This window comes from Epinephelus fuscoguttatus, linkage group LG2, assembly GCF_011397635.1.
Source record: "Epinephelus fuscoguttatus linkage group LG2, E.fuscoguttatus.final_Chr_v1".
Classification (NCBI taxonomy): domain Eukaryota; kingdom Metazoa; phylum Chordata; class Actinopteri; order Perciformes; family Serranidae; genus Epinephelus; species Epinephelus fuscoguttatus.
The window spans coordinates 1,460,728-1,480,269 of record NC_064753.1 but is presented as its reverse complement, the minus strand read 5'-3'; the positions used below and the strand labels follow the sequence as shown (position 1 = coordinate 1,480,269).

The 19,542-nt window shown below is 42.8% G+C and overlaps 1 protein-coding gene across 1 annotated transcript in view; it reads right to left on the bottom strand.

Annotated features, from left to right (window-relative positions):
* iqgap1 (IQ motif containing GTPase activating protein 1) overlaps positions 1-19,542 on the bottom strand; it is a 144,958-nt gene that overhangs the window by 58,415 nt on the left and 67,001 nt on the right. The window contains exons 5-12 of the mRNA XM_049602676.1: positions 13,533-13,609; positions 8,646-8,713; positions 8,202-8,315; positions 6,745-6,923; positions 6,046-6,133; positions 5,766-5,923; positions 5,597-5,681; positions 5,347-5,510 (exon numbers count right to left, since the gene is read on the bottom strand). Of these exons, the coding sequence (XP_049458633.1) occupies positions 5,347-5,510; positions 5,597-5,681; positions 5,766-5,923; positions 6,046-6,133; positions 6,745-6,923; positions 8,202-8,315; positions 8,646-8,713; positions 13,533-13,609 (933 nt within the window). The remainder of the gene's footprint in view (positions 1-5,346; positions 5,511-5,596; positions 5,682-5,765; positions 5,924-6,045; positions 6,134-6,744; positions 6,924-8,201; positions 8,316-8,645; positions 8,714-13,532; positions 13,610-19,542) is intronic.

The window sequence follows — 19,542 nt, the reverse complement described above, 5'->3', positions numbered from 1 at the left end:
TAAGAAATGAAGGTCAGTCAGTCCGGAAAATTGCAAAAACTTTAAATGTGTCCCCAAGTGGAGTCGCAAAAACCATCAAGCGCTACAACGAAACTGGCACACATGAGGACCGACCCAGGAAAGGAAGACCAAGAGTCACCTCTGCTTCTGAGGATAAGTTCATCCGAGTCACCAGCCTCAGAAATCGCAAGTTAACAGCAGCTCAGATCAGAGACCAGATGAATGCCACACAGAGTTCTAGCAGCAGACCCATCTCTAGAACAACTGTTCAGAGGAGACTGCGCGAATCAGGCCTTCATGGTCAAATAGCTGCTAGGAAACCACTGCTAAGGAGAGGCAACAAGCAGAAGAGATTTGTTTGGGCCAAGAAACACAAGGAATGGACATTAGACCAGTGGAAATCTGTGCTTTGGTCTGATGAGTCCAAATTTGAGATCTTTGGTTCCAACCGCCGTGTCTTTGTGAGACGCAGAAAAGGTGAACGGATGGATTTCACATGCCTGGTTCCCACTGTGAAGCATGGAGGAGGAGGTGTGATGGTGTGGGGGTGTTTTGCTGGTGACACTGTTGGGGATTTATTCAAAATTGAAGGCACACTGAACCAGCATGGCTACCACAGCATCCTGCAGTGACATGCCATCCCATCCGGTTTGCGTTTAGTTGGACGATCATTTATTTTTCAACAGGACAATGACCCCAAACACACCTCCAGGCTGTGTAAGGGCTATTTGACCAAGAAGGAGAGTGATGGAGTGCTGCGGCAGATGACCTGGCCTCCACAGTCACCGGACCTGAACCCAATCGAGATGGTTTGGGGTGAGCTGGACCGCAGAGTGAAGGCAAAGGGGCCAACAAGTGCTAAACACCTCTGGGAACTCCTTCAAGACTGTTGGAAAACCATTTCAGGTGACTACCTCTTGAAGCTCATGGAGAGAATGCCAAGAGTGTGCAAAGCAGTAATCAGAGCAAAGGGTGGCTATTTTGAAGAAACTAGAATATAAAACATATTTTCAGTTATTTCACCTTGTTTTGTTAAGTACATAACTCCACATGTGTTCATTCATAGTTTTGATGCCTTCAGTGAGAATCTACAATGTAAATAGTCATGAAAATAAAGAAAACGCATTGAATGAGAAGGTGTGTCCAAACTTTTGGCCTGTACTGTACATAAGTGATTTGAACTGTAAACAGAGGATGGAGACTGGATTACAATCTCAAAACAGAATATAAAAATATGTTAAACCAAAAGAACATTCTGCAGGGTTCCTACAGTAATGGAAATCCATAGAACTCTGAATTTGAATATTTTTTTCTCAAAATTAATTCTGATTCTTAATTCTTATAATAACGGAACAATTATGGATCAATCAGTTAGTCAGCTGAACTTGTTAAGGAACTTATTGTTTAGTGTTGATCTTTCTGCTCTTCCTCAGTGAGCTGTGTTATGGTGCTGTGAGGATGTAAATCTGCTCAGGTGCTTGGCAACAGACAGTGCCTTCTCTGGTTTTTCCACACCTTTGTGCTGGGCCAGGGTGATTAGAGTCTCAGTTTTCAGCTCCTGTAATGTTACGCGGATGGGTGTGGACTTTTACACCTAGTGATCACTCCTGCCACAATGTTCTTCCTGAACGAATAATCCTTGTCCACTTTCAGTGGGATCATCACATACTGTTGAGCAGCCTTTGAGTACTGGTGTTTATGTTGCTCCTCACCTTTCTTTGTTGTAGCTGTCTCCCTGTTCATGTTACTGTTGTGATCCAGTGCAGCAATACGCAGACGTGCCTCCAAACTCTCCCTCAGAAATTTCTTCCTCTTTGTTGCGTACTTTGTGTACAAAGAGTGAAGACTTTCCAGCTGTCCTGTGTGAAGGCCTTGGGTGGATTTTTCCAGTTTCTTCAGGAGCTGCTTGTCAAGCATTATCTTTTGCAGGTGCTGAAAGGCAGCAGAGCTAGGGAGGAGTCATGGACGCTGACTCTCTTCCTCAGGGGTGTAGGTAGGGTGCTAACACTTTGTGATTGTCTCACCAGACACCCAGTGGTGCACATTGGTTATGTGATGCAGGACTGAGATCCACTTCTCCTTTAACTTTGTCATATTTCCCTCACATGTTGTGACACAAAACCAGAGATGGTTTGTGATCATTCTGATCCACTCGGACAACTCCTCATTGTGGCACTGCAGCAGTCGTTTTTGACAGACTTCACAGTGTGCCAGAGGTCATACTCATGCTGTATGCATTTATACTCCTGAGGCATGACTTCCTGTACCAATGGGTGGCAGTCGGTTGCCAAAACAGATATGGCCACATCATACTCTCCCACCTTGGAAAGGCACCTCTCCAGACCATCCACCTCAAGCCAATAACTGTTCTTCACCTTTGTGACTTTTACAGTTTTCTATGCCACCACCAACTTTGACTTGATGTCCAGGAGCAAGTAGGTGCCATACAAAGCATTGTGACCTGGGCTGTCATATCTGCAGCCTCCTGACATAATTAGTGGTTCATCACATACGGCACTCAGTACAACCTCATTGTGTACTGTCCAGGCATTGTTGACCTCTGGGATGACATAGGCCGTCTGTATGTTGAACCACTGTCTTTTTGAGATGCATGGTTTCCAGACCAATGGTGTCACACACCTCAATCAATCAATCAATCAATTTTATTTATAAAGCCCAATATCACAAATCACAATTTGCCTCACAGGGCTTTACAGCATACAACATCCCTCTGTCCTTATGACCCTCGCAGCGGATAAGGAAAAACTCCCCCCCAAAAAAACCTTTAACGGGGAAAAAAAACAGTAGAAACCTCAGGAAGAGCAACTGAGGAGGGATCCCCCTTCCAGGACGGACAGACATGCAATAGATGTCGTACAGAACAGATCAGCATAATAAATTAACAGTAATCCCTATGACACAATGAGACAGAAAAAGAGAGAGAGAGAGACAGAGAGAGATGCAGGACAGACGGTAATGACAGTAGCTTACAACAACATTAATGAAAGTAATAATGACGGACAGACGATTGGACGGTCAACACTTTAGTTTGAAAAAGTAAGATATTGTTCTAAAAGTAAATTATTGTGCCTTACGTTGTTTTGTGATGGCTACGACATATATATAAGGGGTGCAAATGTAGTGGCCCAGGCTAAACAGTGACAGTGGTTGAATTGGTAAAGTGTAGAGAAGAGGAAGCTTAGTTGGAGGGACCTGTGGAGTATGGAGGAGAATCGTATTAGATTCCTGGTAGGGGCTACATACGATGTGTTACCAACCCCCCAGAACCTAAAACTGTGGGTAGGCCGATATACATGGTGACATAACCAGGTGTTGAAATGTTTAGCTGCAGGCATAGAAGGGAAACGAAGACAGGTAAATTCAGAAGGTGTTAAGAATAGGAGTTTAGCAATTCAGTTTGTCTGTGAGGGGGAGAAATACAGAAGGGATAAGTCAGTAAGGAGGCAAGGGTGTGGCCGCCTAGAAGGTGCTTGTGATTGGGAAATGCAAGTAGATTTAGGGGGAAAGCTTGTTGTTCCCCAGGAAATAGTTTGTACCAAGCAGAGGCCTGACAGTGTTGTGGTCAGTGAGTCAACCGATAGTTTATTTCATTGAGCTGACAGATCCTTGGGAAGACTCAGTGGAAGAAGCCTATGAAAAAACAAAGCTTAGATATGCAGACTTAGGAGCAGAAGCTGAGCAGCGAGGATGGAAAACTAGGATCTGTCCAGTGGAAGTGGGGTGTAGGGGATTCATAGCAAGATCAGCTGTCTTGTTCCTGGGGGAACTCAGAGTGCAGGTACAGAGCTTGAGGAAGACAGCGAAGGAAATGTCAGATGAAGCAGCCAGAGCTAGCCAATGGATCTATAAGAGAAGAAATAATGTCAGTTGGGGGCCAGCAGGGGGAACTACTAAGCAGGGTACATAACTCATTGAGATCAGGTGGAGAGTCCACCAATCAGTCCTCTCAGGAGAAAATCCAGGAAGAGGAAGGTTATTTAAGTGTGGGAGTGGCCTATTTGAATCCCTTTTGTTTGAGACCATGCTGCAAGGTGAGTGCGTTTGCTGATCATATGAGTTTATTTATCTCCTTTAACTTTAGCTTATACTGGAGTTATGCTATGTGGCGTGTGAAATAGAGTATGGTGAATGAGCTAGGAAAGGTAGTATCAGTACAGTCTCTACCTGGAGCTCGCATGTACGGAGCCTGGGTTTGTTGAAGGTGGCAGTGCTGTTTGGGCTGGAAAAAGCCATGCATAAGTAAGGTGTGCTAGGATAGGTAGTATCAGCACTGTTTCTACCTGGAGCTCGCATGTACGGAGTCTGGGTTTGGTTGAAGGAGGCAGTGCTGTTTGAGCTGAGAAAGCCATGTGTAAGTAAGGTAAGGGAGATTGTTGGGTTGGTGCGGGGAGCAGTGAGACCTGGCATTAGGGAAGTGTCTCTGGGACGCCAGAGATCACTGTCTAGCTAGAGAGAAAGCGGGGGGTGACATGCAGCAAATGGTTGCAAGCGAGTCGAACCTGCGACCGCTGCAGCGAGGCATCGCCTCTGCACTATCCACTACGCTACCGACGCCCCACACTACCTCTTCAAGGCAGGAACATTTTACGCCATTATGCTAGCTTACTGTTCTGAATGAAAGGCATAATTGTGGAATAGGTGGAACAAAGTTTCCTCACCTTTAAGCCAGCAAAAGTGCCAGTAACTGCGCCAAAACAACTTCTGTCTAAAATGGACAGAAAGCAAGACGGGATCATGGGCGGCACAGGAGTGATGTTTTAATGATGTGTTATGCGGGTGACCCACCGCTGGAAGATTTAAAAAGCAGGTAACAGCAGTTAGCAGCTAACTCAAAGACGAAGAACAGCAGCCAAACATGTCTACAAATTGAGAAAACAATGAGGTCCAGGAGCTCCTTACCCCCCAAGCAGAGAACAAGATCAGCCGCCAAATAACAGGGACGGTAAATGATTGTTGTTGCCATGTTAATGCCATTGGTACTATTCATAAAGCGCTGGCAAAGAAGAGACTTCGTAGCAGTTCTATAGCACCATCTCTGTGTAAAAAGGACTAAAGTCTCACTAGTTCAACATAACCAACATAACATAAACTCTGCTATTAACAAAGAGGGCCAGATATCCACATCACAGATGCAGCACTATACAAACGTCAGTGTGGTACCGACTGATGTCGAGGTCAGTGGGTTTTATATTCAGGTCAACTCATCTTGTTATTTAACCTCAAATGCCTTATGATCAAATGTTTTTTTGTAAAGAATGATGCAATTATGCAAGTGTGGGTCCTACATCTGGATGACTGTGTTTCTCACTTTGTGAGAGTGGGTACCTCTGGGCTTTGCTGCTGCAGGCTGCTGAGCTCTCTCTGGTAGAGTTCTGCAGCACTGGGGTAGACTTCAGGCAGCTGAGCATCAGGGTTCATCAGCTCTTCCACCGTCTTCTCCGGCACGCTGGCCCTGATTGCAGCGTTGATGCGTTCTACTGCCTTTAACACTACACACACAGACGTAGGTTAATTATAACAGATTCTGATGACCGTCAGAACATGAGATCATTTTTGTTAGAATGTATTTGCATACTTTTTATGTAGCCCTCTGCAAATTCATTGGCTGCGTCCACTCCGCACTGCAACTCATCCTTAGTCAGGGCTTCTCCTGGAGATGCCTGATGAGGAAGAAATATACTTGAGGCTGCACTGAAGAGACAGAGACAATAAATGTACAGCTTCATTTGCACCTTGACCCCTACCTGCTCTTTATTTTCCCGGTCAGCCTGCAGCTGTTTGAGGTACCAGCCTTTGTTCTGGGCCTGCAGGTTTTGAATGCCCATGGCTTTAAGGGCCGCATATAACTTCTCCTCATCCCCACACAGCAGCGCCTGCTCAGCTGCACTCAAAGCATTGCTCACTGTAGGAGAAAGGTTGACATTTCACCATTGCACCATGGGAACCAAGACAAATGAACAAGTCAGTAAATAAAAAAGTGTGTGTGTATGTGTGTGTGTGCGTGTGTGTGATAATGTGACTTACCATTGACCTTGTTGACGTTGCCCTGGATTTCTGCCTGCGTGAGAAGCTCATCATAGATATCTCTCTCTGCGCCGGCATTCTCCATTTGCTGTTGAAGCAGAGCAACAAGAATGTGTTTAACAGCAAGCTAAATTTAACAGCAATAGCTCCACTTCTCATCATCACAGCCCTCCTGCAGGACACCAAAGTCAATATATCTCTTTCCAGAGGGTACTTTTGTTCTTTTGGTCTGATTTTGGGGGTATGTTTGATCATTAATTTGCCTTACCTATTGACAAAACAAACTTTTCACATTTTAAATCATAACACATCACACATCCTTCATTTATTTGTCACTGCAAGAAACTGTTGGCAAGTCTGTCAAAAGGATGGAGGTTTTTACTCATCTCCCTGTCCCTGGTCAGTCCATCTTACAGCCTATTGTCTTTACTGTAGTGGCTGTTTAAACTCCTTTTGCCCCAGTGGTTTGTGTGACATTTCAATCTGTCTGATGCCAAAACTTTCATCTGCTTTGGGCTGTATGTTCAATTACTTTCTAATCTATAAGTGGACAATGGCTTGTCCTATTTTTAATTATATATTTGACGGTCTCTCAAGTATAATGTGCCTGAGGCCACCAATCATTCGTCTCTGGACATCAGACACCTGTGTGAAGCACACTGGGCACATCTGTGATCACTGAGGTTTACAACTCCATACCCGTTTGCGGGAGTTGGCCACTTTCTCTCCCTTGGCCTGGTACAGTGTGTCATGGTACTGGCGAGCAGAGCTAGGGTCCAGGTTGACAAGCATGGCATTAGGGTTCTCCATAGCAGCCAATGTGCCCTCTGGTACTCCCTGGTCAATGGCCTCGTTGATAGCGATCACAGCAGCATGTACTGAGGATGAAGAGGAGACGGTTAGCAGCAGTTTGCATATGAATTTTAGATGAGGTGAAGTATTACTCAAACAATATTATACTCTATCTTGTTGCACTGTTAGTGCCTGAACTTAAAAGTATAGTTTAATTGACATTTTGGGAAGTACGCCAATTTGGCTTCTTGCCGAGAACTTGATAAGACCATTGATACCACTCTCATGTCAGTCTGTTAAATATGAAGCTACAGTGAGGACACTAAAACACACCGGCAGCAAACAGTGGGCATCAAAATATTTGCCCCTATTACTTTCAATTTAAAACACCACACCAGCAGTGGCTAGAAGCACCGTCCCATGGCACTTCATGCCACTGTCCTATTTCCAACCTTGCTACCCCTAGAATTAAATGCATTTTGCCCTCACTCGCTCTCTGCTTGTACATACCAGCTCCCATAGCTGTTCTTTTTCTCTGCTCCTATGGCACCTCGACTTGTTAAGGCTGAGAGATATTCCAAGCTAAACAACCCACAAGCTCGTCATTATAAAGACAATGGCCAAAAAGATATTGCCATAGCTATAGAGATCGGCTCTTCAAGTGAGAAATCAGCTTTAATTAGTGGCTATCCACACAGGATTTTAAGCTAATGCAGAGGTGGAAGAGGTACAGATCTTTTAGTAAAAGTAGTAATGACTTTGTCAATAGTAAATAGACCTGCACTTATATTGCACCTTTCTAATCATCCCACCACTCAAAGCGCTTTTTACACTACGAGTCCCATTCACCCATTCACACACACATTCATACACTGTTGGCCGAGGCTACCATAAAAGGTGCCACCTGCTACTCACACTCTTACAAAACCGATGAAACAGCCATCAGGAGCAGTTTGGGGTTCAGTATATTGCCCAAGGATACTTCGACACGCGGACTGGAGGAGCCGGCAATCTTCCGATTGGTGGACAACCCGCTCTACCGTCATTTAAGCTGTAGTTATGTCTTATCTTTGACATTAAAAAATGAAGCTTTCTCTTTGACCACTTTGTTTATAAACCTATTAATTGATTCAGAGAGAAGAAAGTTGACTGATAATTGAACTTTTGTGCTTAAAAAAATAATTCAGTAAAACAGAGCATAAAGTGTTTCTGAGGTTAACGACTGACAGATCCATGTCATGGCTTATGACCTCCAGAGGATCAAGCAGATTTGTATCTGCTGTACTATGAAAGCAGAAATTGAACTGAACTAATTGCAGGTATCAGATCCCGCCCCCTCCCCATGACATCTGAGCCCCTCTCACATGCAGCCTCATCCACTGAGAGCTCATTGGCCAGGATCCCGCCAATTTTGCTGAAGGCTGGCATCTGGATTCCATACTTCTCCAGCTCACTCTTCATGTTGTTGATCTCCTCCTCTGGGAGAGAAGACAGCACCCAGGGAACAGATGAGTAAGCGTTAGCAGACAGAGGGCTGTGTTAGGGAAGTGACAGACATTTTTTTTCCCGACTGTTGTGATAATCATATTTCTGACTATGATCCTGGGACAGTGAGCTGGGAAAAAAAACTGACAGGAAATGACCTCACAATTACATTCCTCTTCTCAGTGCAGGAGACAAATTCAACACATTCTGAACTTTATGTTAACTTTGGCAAAATTTGCAATGCTCTGGATTCAAGATGACAAAATTGGGTTAACAGGGACAGAACGAGGAAAACAGATGCACAGACTTGTGTTCCAGCTCACCAGTGAAATCTACTTTTCCATACAGATCCTGGATCTGAGGGGCCAGGCCAAGCTTGAACAGGTACAGACTGTAAAAGAAAAACAATAAGTTAAGAAACACAACACAGTATACAGAGCAACTTGAGACGCTATATACACAGCGTCATGATGCTCTATAAACAGATATTTGCCTATGAATGCAGATAAATAAATAAAAGTTAATCAAAAGCTAAATTGTTTTCAATTTTTTTTTAATCTTCCCCCCTCTTCACAACTGTACGGGGGCTTTATATAACTTACCCATTTACATTTTGTCAATTATGCATATTTGTCTGGCGACTGCTAAAATGTTGAACTCTACAGTCAATGGTTTTAGGGCAGCACAATATATGAGGTTTTTTTTTTTTTATCTTCATTATGATGTCAAACACATTGTATAAAGACTGTGATGTTGTACTCTGGGATTTTTTTGAGTTAGTTGAAAGTATCAGTAGAAAACTGCACTTGTAATGTATAACTTTTTTATTGGTGCCTTTTGTGTTCAGTTTCATGTTCAGTTTGTTCAATAAAAGAATGGTGGTGGTTAGTTGTAACACTTGCTAGAAAAGTTTTTAACACAATTATTTCAATCCAATTCTATCTATATACTATAGGTTTATACTGTATGGATCTATCTATGATAGATATTCAAAACATCTATCCACCCGTCATCTAACCACCAATGCTTCATCAATGGAAGCATCAACACAGACAGATACAGTACATAGTATGTATGGATATTATACATCTGTCTGTTTTCCTCCTCGATTGCTAATGGATAGGTGTATGTAGATACCTACAGTGAGCGAAATAATTATTTGATCCCCTGATGATGTTGTATGTTTGCCCACTGACAATGAAATGATCAGTCTATAATTTTAATGGTAGGCTTATTTTAACAGTAAGAGACAGATAATTAACAAAAAAAACCTATAAAAATACATTAGGAAAAGGTTAAAAATTGATTTGCATTTGATCAAGTGAAGTAAGTATTTGATCCCTTAGCAAAACAAGACTTAGTACTCGGTGGCACAACCCTTGTTGGCAACCACAGATGTCAGATGTTTCTTGTAGTTGGCCACTACATTTGCACACATCTCAGGAGGGATTTTGGTCCACTTGTCTTTGCAGATCATCTCCAAATCCTTAAGGGTTCAAGGCTGATGTTTGGCAACTCGAAGCTTCAGCTCCCTCCACAGATTTTCAATGGCACTGAGGTCCGGAGACTGGCTGGGCCACTCTAGGACCTTAACGTACTTCTTCTTAAGCAACTCCTTTTTGCCTTGGCCATGTGTTTTGGGTCACTGTCATGCTGGAATACCCATCAACGACCCATTTTCAGTGCCCTGGCTGAGGGAAGGAGGTTCTCACCCAAGATTTCATGGTACATGACCCCATCCATCTTCCCTTTGATGCGGTGAAGTTGTCCTGTCCCCTTAGCAGAGAAACACCCCAAAGCATAATGCATCCATCTCTATACTTGACGGTGGGGATGGCGGTCTTGGGGTCAAAGTCAGCATTCCTCCTCCTGGAGGAACACGGTGAGTCGAGTCGATGCCAAAGAGCTCGGTTTTTGCCTCATCTGACCACAACACCCTCTCCCAGTCCTTCTCAGAATCATTCAGGTGTTCAATGGTGAACCTCAGATGGGCCTGTACATGTGCTTTCCAGAGCAGGGGGATCTGTGGGAGCTGCAGGATTTCAGTCCATTACAACATAGTGTGCTACCAATGCTGTTCTTGATGACTGTGGTCCCAGTTGCCTTGAGATCATTAACGTTTTTTTTCCCCGTTAAAGGGGTTTTTTGGGGAGTTTTTCCTTATCCGCTGCGAGGGTCATAAGGACAGAGGGATGTCGTATGCTGTAAAGCCCTGTGAGGCAAATTGTGATTTGTGATATTGGGCTGTATAAATAAAATTAATTGATTGATTGAATTGAAGCTCCTCCCATGTAGTTCTTGGCTGTTTGCTCACAGTTCTCATGATCAGTGAACCCCCACAAGGTGAGATCTTGCATGGAGTCCCAAACTGAGAAAGATTGACAGTTATTTTATGTTTCTTCTTCCTTTTCTTCCTTCGCACCAACTGTTGTCACCTTCTCACCAAGCTGCTTGGTGATTGCCTTGTAGCCCATTCCAGCTGTGTGCAGATCTACAATCTTGTCCCTGATGTCTTTGGACAGCTCTTCGGTTCTTGGCCATGGTGTTGATTGATTGCTGCTGTGGACAGGTATCTTTTATAAAGGTAATGAGCTGAGATTAGGAGTAGGCTTCTCTCTGAAAGGGACAGGACTAATTTGTGTGCCTTGTGGACACATAACCAGTCTGTGGGAGCCAGAAATCTTGCTGGTTGGAAGGGGATCAAATACTTATTTCACTCGATCAAAAGCAAATCAATTTGTAACTTTTTTCCAATGTGTTTTTCTGGATTTTTGTTAATTATCTGTCTCTCACTGTTGAAATAAACCTGCCATTAAAATTATAGACTGATCATTTATTTGTCAGTAGGCAAACTTACAACATCATCAGGGGATCAAATAATTACTTCCCTCACTGCTTCTCTCCATCTACATCAGGGGAAGGATAGGTATCCGTACAGGTATCCATCCATCTGTTAGTCTATCATCCACATTCAATGGTTGTACGAATAGATGTACATGGATTGGGTAATCTAGATCCACATGTCAAAATGTGAGTATCAAATGAATGAATATTGACAAAATGGTGAAACTGCATCAGTAAGATACATGACTAATTAAAAATTCTATAGTATAAAGTATATGTCATTACATTAAGGACATCAGTTCAAACTGAACATAAGTTTGAAGTGCAAAAATAGAGAAAATGCGCTATAGGCAGCTTAGTTGTAGCACCGTGTAACAACTAACCCCATTGTGTGGAAATTATATAAAGCCTAGCTAACACCTGCTGGTTAGATAGTTCAAAATATTGCAATGTTTTAGGCAACAAGACAGTTATTAAGATGATTTATGGTTGAATTCAGTGACTTACATAGACAGCTCAGTAATCAAAATACAAGACCTTGATATTCAACGTTATCACGTATCGCATATTTTCCTCATATTGTGCAGCCCTACTGTGTTCACAGTTGAAAGTGTGTATTTTACAGTGATGTGGACAACAGGCAACAAAGTTAAATACAGTCTGAAGTAAGGATGTCAGTCTCAATTAATTTTGCTTTCGATAGGCCCACATCCATTAACTTGTGAATAACCAGTTTAGTTAAAAAAAAAAAATAAAAAATAAAAAAAAAGATTAATGGTTAACTGTTGACATCCCCAGTTTTAAGAGAAGACAAAGGAGGTGGAACAGAGATCCAGCCTGACTCTTGATAACAGGGTCAAACCGAGCATCATGTCTTGACCACAATGCCACGAATCATTTAAAATATATTTTTCTTCAAACAATGTCAGGAAACCCTCTGTGCTGACGTTGCTACACAGCTGTCCAGGATAAAATACTTGCAGTTCTGCAGTAGATATCCAATTTTTAGAGATAAAACCTGTGATTCGGTTGAGGTCTAGTATCACAGCAGCAGCAGCACACTATGTTAACCGTTTCTTGTGGTGTTTTAATTAAAACAGTTGATGAGCACACCTCTGCAGCATTATTGTGGCATTTGGGTGTTGTGCAGTTTGTGTTTGGACCAGTCATACAGCCTAGAGCAGGTGCATATACAACAGTAACTCCATGTCTCTGCTGCATTGGCTGGCTTCCTAACTCCAAAGGAACCTGCATCCATTTTACCTGAGGCAGAATGCTCTATTAAAAGTAAGAACTCTGTAGCTTGTACCGCTGAATGCCTCGGCTCTAATCACCTCATAAAAATGTCACAGGCTTGAAAAACGCTCAAACCACAAATGTGTGTGGCCCACAGGGAGTCATGAGCCTGAGCTGTGTGAGCACTAAAAGTCCAGTGAATGAGGAATTCAAATAATTTCTGCAACTGAAAATCTGTCTCTTACAGAGGAGTATTATCATCTGGCATAAAGGAAAGATGAGAGGAGGATTGCTTTCAGTAGCAGAATATTACATATTCACATATATGTCTTTTTTTTTTGTTTTCCATTACCAAAGGTTTATGACAAAAATCACTTGATGACACCGCAACCTGTGTGCGCACAGCAAGAGAGGAGAGGGAGAGACACTGTGCTGCTACCAGAGGAGCCGCTGAATGAGTTCCCTCTGAGCGGTAAGTCGCTTAGAGAGTCTAAGAAGTTTGGGGCTGTTCATAAAACATTCAGGACAATGCAGTTTATTCTACACTACTGAAGCTGCTCCTCTTTTTGGAACCCACGCAGGGTTGCAAATAATTTTGCTTTTAGCCACACTTGTTGCCGTGCGTAACAGTATGACGTCAATATGCCAACAAGTTGAAATATTGTGAGTAGCCTATCATGATATGAATTTTTATATCATAATAAAAATGATACCAGTATTATCGTGAACGAGATGGTATGGCACACCTCTAGTAGTAAGTATCAGGATTCTGAAGCAATTGTGCTGAAAACTGCGTCTGTTTAGAAGGATAAACATCACAAACTTGGAGGAAGTGTCCACAGTCATGCTAATTGCAATAGCTGGTAACAGAGAGATGGGAGGGTATTGATGGTTACACCTGCATGCAATACAGAGACAATATGTTGTATCACATACAAAAACAAACATAAAAAAAAAATCTAATTTCCCCCCCTAAAACTCTTCTAAAATGTGTTGATCCCCACAAGGTGTTTAGTTTTTGTAATTTTCTGATGTGATGTTTAACTTCAGTACTTTATTAATGAAACTTCATGCTGCAGAACCACACAGCCTGACAGCCTGGTTGTACAAGGAGACAGACAAACAATTACCTGAGTGCATGTATGCAGTAGATGCAGCGTGGCATGTTCTTTCTGTCATAAATGTCTGTGGTTTCAGGGTAGAAGATCTGAAACAGACAGGGACAATGAGTCATTCAGAGCAGCACATTCAGCAGGGCCATGATAGCATGCCAGCATGTCACAGCATGGGTGAAGGGGTGATTCGGGGGAGTAGCTCAAATGGGGGATTACACCATGTAAATGTGTAATCACAAACCCTGACATTGTCTCTGTGGCAAACTGAAATGGAAATTTTGAATGCACCTGCTGACAGTATATCTTCTATTGAAGCTGCCAATTAGTGACATTTTGGACTGATTCTCAATTTTTTCTTCACACCAACAAAATGACAAATACTCAGTTTCCACAGAGTACAGAGGGTGGAAACTTCTCAGAAAAATCTTTTTACCATATTAGACAACTGTTGACTTATTTTAGGCTGAGCTGTCATTTAAAAGACCATTCCAACCTACAAAACAAAACACAATTTACATATCTATAGGGGAAAGGGGGGAACACCCTAACACATTATAGTTTTGGCTAAATGTTATTAAATTCATTCGAGATTTTTTTGGTTTGATTCTAACAACATGCACATCTCTGCTACAAATGAACAGCTGTTCTAGAACTTACCTTTCTTCTACAATTGCGCCGAAAAGTAGCAGTGGTGAATTGTTACGCCATGGGTGGGGTTAATTGTAACAGGCAGAGGGTTAGTTGTAACACTTGCTAGAAAAGTCTTCTTGACACAATTAATTCAATACATTTCTATCTATATACTAGAGGTGTACACTGTTTATGGATGTATCTATGATAGATATCCAAACATCTATCCATCCCTCATTTAACCACTAATGCTTCATCAATGGATCAACAACAGACAGATACATAGTATGTGTGGATAATATATATATCTGTCTGTTTTCCTCCTTGATAGATTGATGGATAGATGGGTCAGGGCTCCAGACTAACTTTTTTTAGTAGGAGCACTTTTGCCCCGCACAAGCAGTAAATTGAGGGGCACACCTTTAGTCGTCCTGCAACGCAATTACTCACAGTTTGACAATTTTAACTGTATCATAAACTATATGTAGTCTACTATATATTAACATTGGACTGTTAATTACTGAAGTATTTAGCATCACAAAGACTTGTGGTCAGTGGGATTAATTAAAACAACTGGAGACTGAGAACAAACTGATAAATGATAATATTTTCATGATTGTTCTGTAAGTAATGCCCAATTTATTGAGTTATATTTTGTCCTTATTTACAAACATTTGTTTTTGAACGCATGTAGTCTGTTATACAGACATATGTTAATACATTTTTGTTTAGTCTCAAAAAAAGGCTACACATGGGATTTATATCTGGTTATCTGCAGGGACAGATCAGTAGGCACTGTTCATCAACTTACGTGACATGAATATGACAGCAGTGATAGTTTAACATTTCCACGGCAACGAGTAAAACAGTCTCGAGGGCTGCCTATCAGCTGCTTGCAGTCTCTGCCCTCACAGACTTTACGTGATGACAGTAAATACATCACACTCCGTACAACTGAAGTTCACAAGGGCTGAGTCTGCAAGTTCAGAGGCTGGCCATTTGGATTCAGCCTCCATGAGAGTAAATACATCACACTCCGTACAACTGAAGTCCACAAGGGTTCAGTCTGCAAGTTCAGAGGCTGGACATTTGGATTTGGCCTGCTTTCAGAATCTGTGTTGTGCGATTGTTCCCAATCAGTGTATTGTCTTGTTTTGTATGTGGAACCATGTCGAAGAAGATTTTCCGTTACGACAGACAATAAAGTTTTCTGAATCTGAATCTGAACTTGGCCGCAACTTGTTGTCTCCGCCTCCTGCTGCAGCCACCAGCTCTCATCCACTCTCCAGGCAAGGCACAGTCATCTCAAACAAGCCTGCTCACGGGTTACCCGCGGGTCGGATCGGGTCGGGTCAAGAAATGTTCACTTTATTGGCGGGGCGGGTGGGGCGGGTCATGTAAGGGATAATGTATAGTGAGCCGGTGACTGTTGAAAAATAACTCCCGACAAGGGAAGCGCGTTGGGGTTCCATTCCCCTGAAGGGACTTATTTTTCAACAGTCACCGGCTCACTATACATTATCCTGCTTAGAACATGGCTTACTACTAAAACATTCAGTGATGTGACACAAAATAATGATTAAAGCACGTTTTATTGATTCAAAATTCCCAAAAAGAAATGTGTCTGTACTCTGTAGGCTATCCATGGCAAAGGCAGCCTAATGATAATTAATAGCCTATTGAATTCACCCTTCTCTAAGGCCCGCCCCCCTTAGTTACTGTTGCTAAGTCAAACTTTCGGTTTCGGAGCTAGACTGGCATGGCGCTCCCACTGTCGCTAATTGCACTCCCTGGAGAAATCTCAAGTTGCTACAATATGCATTTGAAGAATATAATCAGGATTTCAGACTGACACAGCAACGAAATCAAGGTAACACAGTGTGTGTGCAGATGAACAGTGTTTAGCTTCACCCCCATGCTGTTCCCAGCACCCAGACTGGCAGCTGGACTGTCGGGGGGCCTGCGGAAGAAGTCAAACAACGTTCATCTGCGCACAATGCGTTGACACACACCTGGTTGAATATCAGCAAAGTTTCCCTGCTTCCCTTCACTGGTTCCTGTACAGCAGGGTCAGCCTTTTTTCACTGTTATAATCATTAAAAAGTAAAAGCAGCATGTGTATACATTCAGTAGATACGTTTTCGTTTCCACTCCGATCCTATTTGGCCTGTGTGGACTAACGTTAACTGATTTTGATGCTCCTCGGTCTAAGGCCGTTGCTATGGCGTCCCTAGCAACGGAGCAGCAGGGCAGCGGTGATACCTCAAGAAATAAACACCGCAGAATTTTGTTGATTGACCAATCAGAATCAAGTATTTAAGAGTGCCATGTTCTAACAAAGATGAAATATGTCGGACATAGCCTACTTGTTAACAACACTGTTGTAGGTTAGGTAAATGCATGTTACGTAACGTAACCTGTGACCTGACGTCACAAAACTGCCAAGCAGCGGCCACAACAAACCAGAATCAATGAAGCGGTGAAGATGAAAGAAGTGCGGGAAAGATTACGGTCGGGAGAGTACAAAGTTAAAAGAAAAGAAGGCCAAGCTCATGTTTGCGACAATTTCTGTGAGGTAGTGCACCAGACAACAGCAGCATTGACTATAGAAGTGCAATTCCTGCTATACAAGCATGAGAGCCGCAAGACAGGTCCTACGTTAATAGCTGCGGGGCGGGGTGGGGCGTGTTGTGAAAATAGATGCAGTTGTGCGGGCGGGATGGGGCGTCAAATTATTTCATAAATGCGGGACCCGCGGATTGGAAAAAACCCAGACCCGCGCATCACTAAAGCCTACTGATAAGTGTAGATGATGTGATCCTTGCAATTAACTAACACTCACTCCTGGACTTTCATCCTCTCACACACATTAGCCTACAATGACTCACTCCCTCGTTTGACAACCTGAAAAAAAGGAAAAAAGCCTGCAAATATGGGGGTCACAAACGAGCAAGTAGTTGTAAAATGTACTTGCACTGACTTCAAAAATTTGGTTGCAGTCTGGAGCCCTGTATATGTAGATACATATCTCTCAATCTACATCAGGGGAAGGATAGGTATCCATACAGGTATCCATCCACCTGTTAGTCAATCATACACATTCAATGGCTGGACAGATAGTAGGGCTGCACGATTAATCGTAATAAAATTGTGATCTCGATTCATATGCATATGCGATCTAATTTTTCAATGACGGCGATTCTGCCGGCCCCGCCCGTGCCGGGAGTCGGGACATCATCTGCATGAAAACAAGCGCTCCCAACGAGGCAGCGTTATACCACGTGATGCAGAGCGACAGCCGGCCGGCAGTTTGGAAAGCAGCGAGAGGGGGGAAACACACTGCTCACTGTAGCCTCAGTTATACCTCAAACAGATCTGCTGGTAAAGTTAACTTAGCGTTAGCAAACGTGATAAAAGACGGCAGAGAGGCGACGTTGTGCAAATAAACCAAAGATTCATTAATTTTCTGTAGCAGTAAACACATGGGCCGATAAAAAATGTGTTAACTAACTATGCTAAAGCTTTACAAGCTATTCAGGGCTGCCGACGATAACATTAACATGACAAACAGCAAGGCTACGACAAGTTAACGTACTGACACTCCTCAGACAGACACAGACACAGACACACAGACACACAGACACACACACACACACACACACACACACACATAGGCTACCGGACAGCCTCTTAGTCCTTAGCCGCTAACGTTAGCTCATGTACAACACAGGTACCACACAGAAACTTTTACAAAGGGTCAAAATGTGCTTCTAGTGACTGTCAAATCGCCAGCGAAAGATGTTTACACTGTGGACACGGAGAACAGCTGCCTGCTCTCATGGGACAAAGATCCTCCGAGACGAAAGACGGTTCACTCTGCTCTGCCGCCAGGAACAAAATGGGAGGCAAAGATCCTCTCTGAGGAAGAGGGCTCACGTTGCTGCAGGGTTCACCAAAACCTTTTTTTTTTGTTTGTTTGTTTCTTTTAATAAATTGAACACACCTTAAAGAACATACAAGATCCTGTAGAGAATTAATAGATATAATACAATAAAATAAACATTGTCAAATTAAATGAAGGAAGAGGATTTTTTTTAAAGGCAAATAAAATATTGGGGATTTATTTAAAAAATATACAGTACAGGCCAAAAGTTTGGACACACCTTCTCATTCAATGCGTTTTCTTTATTTTCATGACTATTTACATTGTAGATTCTCACTGAAGGCATCAAAACTATGAATGAACACATGTGGAGTTATGTACTTAACAAAAAAAGGTGAAATAACTGAAAACATATTTTATATTCTAGTTTCTTCAAAATAGCCACCCTTTGCTCTGATTACTGCTTTGCACACTCTTGGCATTCTCTCGATGAGCTTCAAGAGGTAGTCACCTGAAATGGTTTCCACTTCACAGGTGTGCCTTATCAGGGTTAATTAGTGGAATTTCTTGCTTTATCAATGGGGTTGGGACCATCAGTTGTGTTGTGCAGAAGTCAGGCTAATACACAGCCGACAGCCCTATTGGACAACTGTTAAAATTCATATTATGGCAAAAACCACTCAGCTAACTAAAGAAAAACGAGTGGCCATCATTACTTTAAGAAATGAAGGTCAGTCAGTCCGGAAAATTGCAAAAACTTTCAATGTTTCCCCAAGCGGAGTCGCAAAAACCATCAAGCGCTACAACGAAACTGGCACACATGAGGACCGACCCAGGAAAGGAAGACCAAGAGTCACCTCTGCTTCTGAGGATAAGTTCATCCAAGTCACCAGCCTCAGAAATCGCAAGTTAACAGCAGCTCAGATCAGAGACCAGATGAATGCCACACAGAGTTCTAGCAGCAGACCCATCTCTAGAACAACTGTTAAGAGGAGACTGCGCGAATCAGGCCTTCATGGTCAAATAGCTGCTAGGAAACCACTGCTAAGGAGAGGCAACGAGCAGAAGAGATTTGTTTGGGCCAAGAAACACAAGGAATGGACATTAGACCAGTGGAAATCTGTGCTTTGGTCTGATGAGTCCAAATTTGAGATCTTTGGTTCCAACCGCCGTGTCTTTGTGAGACGCAAAAAAGGTGAACGGATGGATTCCACATGCCTGGTTCCCACTGTGAAGCATGGAGGAGGAGGTGTGATGGTGTGGGGGTGTTTTGCTGGTGACACTGTTGGGGATTTATTCAAAATTGAAGGCACACTGAACCAGCATGGCTACCACAGCATCCTGCAGCGACATGCCATCCCATCCTTTTTGTGTTTAGTTGGACGATCATTTATTTTTCAACAGGACAATGACCCCAAACACACCTCCAGGCTGTGTAAGGGCTATTTGACCAAGAAGGAGAGTGATGGAGTGCTGCGGCAGATGACCTGGCCTCCACAGTCACCGGACCTG